The 10,014-nt window shown below is 40.7% G+C and overlaps 1 protein-coding gene across 1 annotated transcript; it reads right to left on the bottom strand.

Annotated features, from left to right (window-relative positions):
- Positions 1-1,372: 1,372 nt before the first annotated feature.
- On the bottom strand, positions 1,373-2,451 carry LOC138900091 (uncharacterized). The gene is made up of 2 exons (XM_070186798.1): positions 2,251-2,451; positions 1,373-2,179 (listed from the first exon to the last, which is right to left on the bottom strand). Exons 1-2 carry the CDS (start codon positions 2,449-2,451, stop codon positions 1,373-1,375), a joined length of 1,008 nt encoding a protein of 335 aa, XP_070042899.1.
- Between the last annotated feature and the right edge of the window lie 7,563 nt (positions 2,452-10,014).

Raw genomic sequence — 10,014 nt, 5'->3', positions numbered from 1 at the left:
CCTTAGTTCGGCTTTTATCCCAAATGGATTTTTCCGGTAAGGTTTTTAACAAGGCAACAATTATGTGCTACCTGAAGGAAATTCAACAGTATCTAGGGCTTCTTCATAATAAACCCCGAATACTGGAGGGCTACCATCAAATAAATCAAGTTCGATACAAGAAAGTTATTTCATATCAAATTCATGTCGAGCAGGGTCTCGATAGAGAAAAGTGTAAGGGCCAAATGGTCAAAACAAACCATGCCCATGTAGTTTTGCTCGAACTCTGGCACAAGATACAAACATATGTATAATGACTTATAAAGGAAAACTTCTTCTTCTCAGATATCTCTTACTTTGAAAATATCCTCCTACTTCATGATTCAAACAGGCTTAAGGGCCAACCAACATTAAAAGGCCTACGGGCTACGATATTTTGAGTTCGAGTTCGAAACAATCACTCACTCAATCATTAAGCCTAAGGGCTATCTTATATCAAGTTCGAGCGAACTGCTCACCCGATCATAAAAAGCTTACGGGCTAAGATGCTTTGAGTTTGAGTTCGAAGCAAGCACTCACTCAATCATTAAGCCTAAGAGCTATCTTACATTGAGTTTGAGTGAACCACTCACTCGATCATAAAAAGCCTACGGGCTAAGATACTTTGAGTTCGAGTTCGAAGCAAACACTCACTCAATCATTAAGCCTAAGGGCTATCTTACATCGAGTTTGAGTTCGAAACAATCACTCACTCAATCATTAAGCCTAAAGGCTATCTTACATCGAGTTCGAGCGAACCGCTCACTCGATCATAAAAAGCCTACGGGCTAAGATACTTTGAGTTCGAGTTCGAATCAAACACTCACTCAATCATTAAGCCTAAGGGATATCTTACATCGAGTTCGAGCGAACCGCTCACTCGATCATAAAAAGCCTACGGGCTAAGATACTTTGAGTTCGAGTTCGAATCAAACACTCACTCAATCATTAAGTCTAAGGGATATCTTACATCGAGTTCGAGCGAACCACTCACTCGATCATAAAAGGCCTACGGCCTAAGATACATCAAGTTCGAGTTCGAAGCAATCACTCACTCAATCATTAAGCCTAAGGGCTATCTTACTTCAAGCTCAAAATAATCACTCACACAATTATTAAGCTTAAGGACCAACACAGCGAGAGTTTGAGGCTCTGTTCTCGCTTAGAACAGAACAAAAAGGTTCCATTACTCCAAAATTCAAGATAACTCATTCGAGCAATAACAAAATCTTCACAAAGGCAAAAACACGTTCGAGCATGAAAATGAGAAGACATTCAGAAGAAGCTCTATTATTAAAAAAATGGGGTATGTACAAAGAGACCGGTCAAAAGTTTGCAAAAGAGAAACTAAGTCCTAACTGCGGCCGGTGTCAATGTCTCCTTCGGGAGCTGATTCTTCTTCAGGCTTTTCATCGGACCCGCCCCGACTACCTTCTTCATCATAATCGTCGTTATCAAAAGAGACAAGATGCCTGGCTTCAGCTTCGAGCGCCTTAGCTCGGGCGATCTCCTCGAAAAGTTCAAAACCTCGAGTGTGAATTTCCTCGAGGGTTTCTCTTCGAGATTGGCACTTTTCCAAGTCAGTAACTCGTTGCTCCCGATCAAAAGCCTCCCTTAGCTGCATTTGAGCAGCCTCGGCATCAGCCCGATACACAGGCATGGACTTGTCCGCCATGACTTTTGACGACTCGATCTCCGCCTTTGCCTCAGCAAGCCCTGTCTCAAGCTCCTCGATCCTCCTGGCTTGGGCCAAACTTTTTTGCTTGACACCCCGAAGTTGAACATCAACCGATAATAGTTTGGCCAAAATGGTTTCTTTTTCTGCAGCTAGGCTGTCCATAGTCGCCTTCCACCGATCACACTCGGCCTTGATCTGATCGACTTCTCCCCGAAGCAACCCGATCTTCTCAACCTTTTGTTGCAGCTGAGATAACGAAGGGTCAGCTTTCACAGTTGGGTCGAATCCATACTCTAAAAGAACGATGCTCGCCTGTTTATCCAGTTCGGCCTCTTCTTCACGAGCCTTGGCCAAATCTGCTTGGAGGTCCTTTATAACCTCTTCCTTTTGTCCACAAAGAAGCTTCAGAGCATCTCTCTCCCCCAAGACCTTTTGAAACTCGGCCTCACACTGGCTGAGATTGGCTTGAAACTTGCTAAGGTCCTACACAAAAGGAAAAAATGCAAGTCAGGTTTAGAAGAGAACTAAGAAACCAAAAACAGTAAAATCTTTACCCGAGAAATAAAATGTTGGGCCTCTTCTAGGAGAATAGAAGCGTCATTAATATCGGAGGCATCATCGTCTCCAGCAAAGCAATCCCAAAAAGGGTCCCCTACACTAGAGCCTCCTCCCATATCGAGGGTCTTCAATTCTCGAGCTTCCCTTAACGCCTCCTCGGAAAAGGTCGGAAGAGAAGGCAAGTGGCCCACTGTCATGGTCCCGAGCAAATCGCTCGGGACGCGCTAATCGACCCTCAGGTTATCAGAACCGGCCCTGTACGGTGTAGCTGTCATCGGTTCGGAAGGTCTGACGACGTCGAGTGCCAAAGCTTCTTCCTCTTCTTCTTCTTCTTCATCTCTCAGACGTTGGACCGAGTCCATCATAAGGGCGATTACTTTTTTCTTCACCCTTCGAGTTTTGGGTTTAGGATCCATGGACTGAGAGGCAGTTTTTCGTTTTCTATCTTTCCCCGGTTTCGGAACCAGGGACTTGGTTTCTTCCTCACCACTCGAAGGCCTCAAAACGGCATCCTTGGTCACGCCTGCATGAAAGGAAGGCAGTAACGAATGGAGCACAAAAAATGATTCGAAAAACATGAGAAGTGACCCTTACGGTGATTCTTGGCCTCCCACCTACCTTTCGCCAAATCACGCCAAGCGCGTTCGGCATAAGAGGAAGTCGAGGCTAACTTCCGAACCCAATCCTCGAGGTCGGGTACCGCTTGTGGAATCCAAGGGGAAGTTGTATATCGGGGGGAGATATCAAATAGAATCATAGAAAGGTACGAAAAGCAACGCCTTATGAAAATCACTTATGGTCAAAATTCCATTCCTCAGGGAACGACATCTTCTCTTCCGGGATAAGGTCATGGGTCCTCACCCGAATATAAAGGCCCATCCAACCCCGATCCTTGTCTTCATCGATGCTCGACATTAAAGCTTTCGATGCCCAACGATGGAGCCTGATTAGTCCTCGAAAGATTTGAGGCCGATACAATCGTATGAGGTGATTTAGGGTGAAATCCAACTCTCCGGCCTTGTTGGAGAAGAAGCGAAGTAAGATTACTATGCGCCATAGAGAAGGACTAATTTGACCGAGGGTGACCTGATATCTTCTGCAAAAATCGATGATCACAGGATCGACTGGACCTAACGTGAAGGGGAAAGTGTAAACACTTAAAAACCTTTCCACGTGAGTGATGATGCTCTCTTCGGGAGAAGGAATTTGCAGCATAACCTCGGGACCCCAGTTGCAGTCCTTCCTCACGGCCTCGAGATGGCCCTCTGTTATCGAGCACATATACATCGACACATGCTCACATCGGCCTGGAATCGACGAAGGATTATCAACCTTAAAATCAGCCTTTAGAATACACGGGCCAGGAACATACTTATAGGGAAGCGGTTCCGCCGGCGCCTTGTCGCCGGATGGCCGGTAAGAGGAAGCTTTCTCCTTCTGCGGTATGGTTTTTGAAGTTTTTTCCATAAGGTATAAGTAAAAGAAAAGCAAAGGAAGATAAAAGGATTATGGTGTCAAACGCTGATGGAGGTGGCTCTACCAACGACGAAATGGAGGCGGAAAGAGTAAGAACATTTGGGGGGGGGGTGTTGATTAGGGTAATAGATTAAGTTTGATTTAGGACGGGCTATTTATGGGCTAAACAGAGGTGGTTCATTCTCATATAATGGCCGACATCGACTAACACGCATTAAATGCCTCGGTAAGCTGAACCGACGGGACATCTACCTCGTACATTATGGTCAGACTCGATACTGATGTCAATATATGTCTAATCATACCGTGGGAAATCATGTCGTTTCTCATCACATCGTCTCCAAGAAACGAGGGGACTATCTGTATGCGGTCGAAACCTATTAAGTCAGTCATACGGGCTGGTCGAGATAACAATACTTCATTCAAAAGGTATCTACGTAAGGTCAGGTCAAGGTCCGAAGAAAGGGCTTCGGGATTTGAGCTCCAAGTGCGATCAAGGATCAGTTCGGTATCAATATCGGGCCCATGACCAAATCAAACCACGAGGCAAAAGGTTGTCGGAGATGCACAGACCGACCAATACTCACCCCGAATATCAAGACTCCGAGTCAGGATCGAGCTCGAGTCAAGGCCGATGGCTCGACCCGATATCGAGTTCGAGTCAGTATCGAAGCTCACACACAAGGCCGTTACAGCCGCACTAAGGGAGAGAATCCTGGCGGGAATTAGGGAAAAGACAATACATCATGGGCTCTCCACTACGTATTTTTTATTGTATATAAAGTAGGATCCCTCTACTATAAGGGCGGGGGATGGGGGATGGATTGTAAGCAGAGCGACACATTATAACAAAAGATTTCTCCTCATATTGAAAGATATCCCCTTGTGTTTATTTCACTTTATCTTATTTGTTCTTCATGCTCACTATTCTCATTCTCATAGTCAAGAATACACGTATTTCTATTTCTCTATACGATTTGTATCAAATTATATCACATATCCTTAAAACCATACACAAATTAACTCTATCTAATTTTTCGGGTAAACAAGAAGCAATGGAAGAAACGATTAAAAAAAGAAAGTTAAACATCTCGTGACTGTTCGACCATTTATCGAAGTTCTTATATTTTATAGGTTAATTAAGAGTTATCTTTAGTTAAAAAATAGTTTAACTATATATTATATATATCATAGATGCGAATTTCAGTAGACTTTGAATCGTGGTTTGTCACGACCCGGAATTCCAACTTCGGGGTCGTGATGGCGCCTAACATTCACTTGCTAGGCAAACCGATGTGAAATAATTAACTAACCAATTTTAATAGTTAAAAATACAATAATGATATTCAACAAGAAATAAAAGCCAAGTCTAACACAGTACTGATTTAAACCACATGATAATATCTACTCCCAGAAATCTGGAGTCACGAGTACACGAGCAACTAAAAGTCTACAAATAAGGTATGTTATAAAATACAACTGTTTCGAAAGAAACAAACAGTAAAGGCGGGAAATGAAAGGGGACTTTAAGGTCTGCGGATGCAAGCAGATCTAGTTCGAGTCTCCGTATGAAATGATCCGAGTTGATACACCTCGTGCACCATTGGGACCAATACAGTATATGCACAAGAAGTGTAGAAGTGTAGTATGAGTACGACCGAACCAATGTACACCGTAAGTGTCGAGTCTAACCTTGATGAGGTGGTGATGAGGCTATGACAAGACACATACGTAAATAAACCTGTAAAGTGTATATAAAGCATCAATAATAACAAAGAATGATAACGTACTAACTAGTAGGGGACATGCGAAAAGGAGAAGATATAATACGGCAAATATGAAATCACGAAATAATCAAGTAAATAACCAAAATCAGAAATCAGTCAAATCAATGATATGAAAATGGCACGGCATCACCCATCGTGCTTTTATTCTCGTCCCACCATGTAATAATATAAATATAATGGCACGACATCACTCTTCGTGCTTTTACTCCCATCCCCACCATGTAATAATGACAATATAAATGAAATGGCATGGCATCACCGTTCGTATTTTTTACTCTCTTCCTCTCCGTGTAATAATTATAATATGAATGAAATGGCACGGCATCACCCTTCGTGCTTTTACTCTCTTCCTCACCATGTAATAATAATAATATGAATTTGAATACTAAACAATGCAGAGAATAATTTAACTTCAAATATGGTGATATGATATCAAACTTCAATTTTTAAAAATATTCAACAACTTTGAAATAAACAATAAATATGAAACTAATAATCAAAGAAGTAATAACCTAACCTAAGCATGGATATCATATTTAACGGAATAATATAATACAAAGAAATAATTTTTACCCGCATGCTTTAGCCCAATGACAACACATAAGTATTCTTCACCTCACATATACGTTGTCCTCACACATAAAACATATAGCAAATAGACCAACAAGTCCTAATGCCTCAAGTCAAGGTTAACTCGATACTTACCTCACCCCGCAACCAAATCAATGCTTAACCGCGACTTTTCCTCTAGAATTAGCCTCCAAACCAATCAAATCTAACTAAATATAGTTGAAATAATTCAAGTTAAGCTTTAGAAACTACCCACGAGTGAAAGAGATTATATCTTTAATGTTTTGAAGCACGTCAACAAAAGTCAACCCCGGGCCCACTTTGTCAAAACCCAAGATTCGGACTAAAACCCAATTACACATTCACCTCCGAGCCCAGTTAAGTGATTAGTTTCCAGATCCGACCTCGATTTGAGGTCTAAATCTCAATTTCTCAAAATCTACAATCTCTATCTAAATCCCTAATTTCTACCATGAAAAAGCATAGATTAAAGGTTAAAATCAATGGGTGTTTATGGAAATATAAGGAAATAAGTTAAAATCTACTAACCTATGAAGTTGGGATGAAAAAACTCTTCAAAATCGCCTCTAGGCCGAGCTCAAACATGAAAATAGTGAAAAATGGGATAAATCCCGACTTATTTAAATAACTGGGCGTCAAGCCTTCTTTGCTTTCGCTTTCGCGAGCCTGGGCTTGCGTTCGCGTAGAGCAACTGTCCAGCTCCCCTGGTCCCTCCCTAACACTACACGTTCGCGAGAGGAGGATCACGTTCGCGAAGGGTAATCCCCCACTACTTCGCGTTTGCGACTAGCTTCTCGTGTTCGCGATGAATGAATTCCTCCCCTGCCCTAGTTTTCCCTTCGCGATCGCGAGAGTACCTTCGCGATCGCGAATCACAAATCCTCAGACACCACCAACAACATAACCAGTAGATCCTCTAAGTCCAAAATTGATCAGTAGCCCATGCGAAACTCACACGAGCCCCTCGAGCTCCAAACCAAACATGCACACAAGTGTAATAACATCATATGAACTTGCTCATGCGATCAAAGTACTAAAATAACACCTAGAACTACAAATCGGACATCAAAATGCATGAAATATTCAAAGAAACTCAAGAACTTTCAAATTCACAAACGAGCGTCCGAATCCTATCAAATCAACTCCATTTCGCACCAAATTTTGCAGACAAGTCTTAAATAATAAAATGAACCTATACCAAATTTCAGAACCGAAATTCGAACCCGGTAGCCATAAAGTCAACCTACGGTCAAACTTCAGAATTCTTTAAACCTTCAAATTATTAGTTTTCAACAAATCACGTCAAAACAAGTTAGAGATTTCCGAATTCAATTCCGGGCATACGCCCAAGTCTAAAATCACGATACGGACCCACCGAGATCGTTAAAATACTGATCCGGGTCCGTTTACACAAAATATTGACCGTAGTCAACTCAAATCATTTTTAAGACTAAAATTCATATTTTCTTCAATTTTTCACATAAAAACTTTATGGAATAAGACACAGACTACACACGCAAATCGAAAAATATTAAATAGAGCTAATCGAGATCTCGGAACACCGAAATAAGTGCTAGAACTCAAAATGAGTTATCGGGTCATCACATTGTTCATTGAACCTTATGTACTTCTTTATCTAATTTTTTTTATTTATTAATCAGGTATTCGAAGTATATATCTACTAATCCAAATTCACCTAGAGCCGAAATCTAAAGGGAATAAAACACTTCTTACTCTTTTTTTTAATATTTAAAAAGAACTTAAGCTTGATCCTCGGGTTAAGGGGCTGCTAAGGAGTGAATCAAAGATATTTTCAATACCACTGCTCTTGCTGAAACAATTGTTATTGTAGCTGTTAGGCAAGCTATTTCTTTTACGCTTGAAGACATAAATAGTATATTTTTTTAATCTTAATTAAAGTTTAGTGTCCTCCATCTGTCTACTTGCGGAAAGGGCATAAGATTGGGTTGAATTGAATGACTAATTTCAAAATAATTTTGACTTCACTTGGACTTTGTTAATTTTTCTTTCACATTTTCATGCCGAAAGAAGTTGAAACATGGACGATTGTGGTGGCGTGCGGGGGAAGATGACAAAGACAATTAGGCCGTGAAAATTTGAGTCCGGAGCCAAAGCGTGGTTCTTTTGGACTCAAGCGACGTAAATAGGTAAAAAAAAAAAAAAAAGTACCATTTTATATATAGCGCGGTTATTCACCGTGCTATACCTTAATGACATATTTGTCCGTTAAGGATAGCGCGATGAATAACCGCGCTATTTATAAAATGTCCTGCCCCACCAATAATTCATCTGCATTTGACTGACCCCTGACCCACTAATAATTCATATGAGTGTAGCGCCTATTATGCATGCGCTATACCTTAATTATTGTACCCCCCAGATTAGATTTTTTCTTATTTAAGGAGTTTCAGAATTAGGTAAAAATTTATTTTGGATCCTTCAGGTCTTCCGAAATATTTATTCGTCAAGTTATTTTGTATTTTGTCATAATGTCTGAATAGCGAAAAATTAAAGGTTTCATTATATTGGGAGGTGAGGTTGTGGTGGAGAATAACTCAGTACGCTATAGTTGTTCTCCACAATGTTATGTTAAGTTGCCACTTACAATGGAGTACGATATATTGGTATCATTGTTATGTAAAAAAAAATGAGTGTGAGTAAACATTCGATGAATATTAAAGTAATCGGAAGATATCCGTATTCTGTTACTCCGCAAGGAGTTGCTTGCTATGCAGAGTTTAACATCGAAGATGATGAAACTCTGACACATTTTTTGAGGACTCCGGATGAACACCAGAAACTTCTTGTGATAAAAATATTGGAAATGTACGTCAAGGCTGAAGACATTCGCAATAATGAGGTTCCGCAGAGTAGGGATATCCATCAATCGTCGAGTGGTTATTTTGGAGTAGTTGTAGCCGAACAGGTTCTGGGTGAAAGAGTTTGGCCAGATCTAAACTTATCTCCACGGGCGAATGAGGAGCGAGGACATAATTACTCCCCGAGTTTACATAATCCACAAGCCGAGTGGTAAACTTCAATTTTTCTTTGTATTACTATGTTTATTTTTATGTATTGAATTTGTAAAAACACTCATATATTCCACAGGGGATACCGTCCAGAAATGAATTTTACACGTTATAAACCAACAGACAGTTGAAATATGCCTAGTTTTGGTATATTGGATCATGGTAATTCATCCGGGAGTCATCATCAATAGGATAATGTGCATCATGGGATATCAACACATTATGATTTGTAAGTGAAGTGATAAAGTTTATATATAAAGTTTTGATGAATTTGAGAAACTCATTTATTTATTGGTTGTCCAGTGAAAAACGAGTAACTTGAAGGTCATGTCCTTACACAATAGCCCAAAGACGACATATTTAATCGGCATCTGGAAGATGCGCAGAGTCAGGAAGATGATAGTGATTATGACAACAATGTTGAAGAGTGTGGAGATGACACACCCTTCCTTGATGAGGGTGATGATGATGAGGATGAGAATGATGAACTTGATTTGACAAGGAAGCATGCTCCACCTCCCATTAGACTAAGAGTGTACGAGTCCCATGTGTCATTTCATTCAAGGGAGATTCCCTACCTTGATCAATTGTCATGTATGCCGGATGTGGATTCCCTCACAAGGAATCTTGACAAAATTCGGACAGCAATGTGGGATGAATCTAGAGCAACGATACTGTCAAAGGGCATGCTTTTTGATGATAGAGCGCGCCTAAGTAGGGCGGTGCGAATGTACAGCATAAAAGAGTGTCGTGAGATCATGGTTCATGAGTCATCTCAGGAAGTATAGAAAGTTATTTGTCGTAGATGGTTTCAGGGTTGTAATTGGATACTGCGTAAGAAAGTTGAAAATAAATA

The sequence above is a fragment of the Nicotiana tomentosiformis genome, chromosome 10 (genome assembly GCF_000390325.3).
Source record: "Nicotiana tomentosiformis chromosome 10, ASM39032v3, whole genome shotgun sequence".
NCBI classification, from domain to species: domain Eukaryota; kingdom Viridiplantae; phylum Streptophyta; class Magnoliopsida; order Solanales; family Solanaceae; genus Nicotiana; species Nicotiana tomentosiformis.
This window is presented reverse-complemented; position numbering and strand designations above follow the sequence as displayed.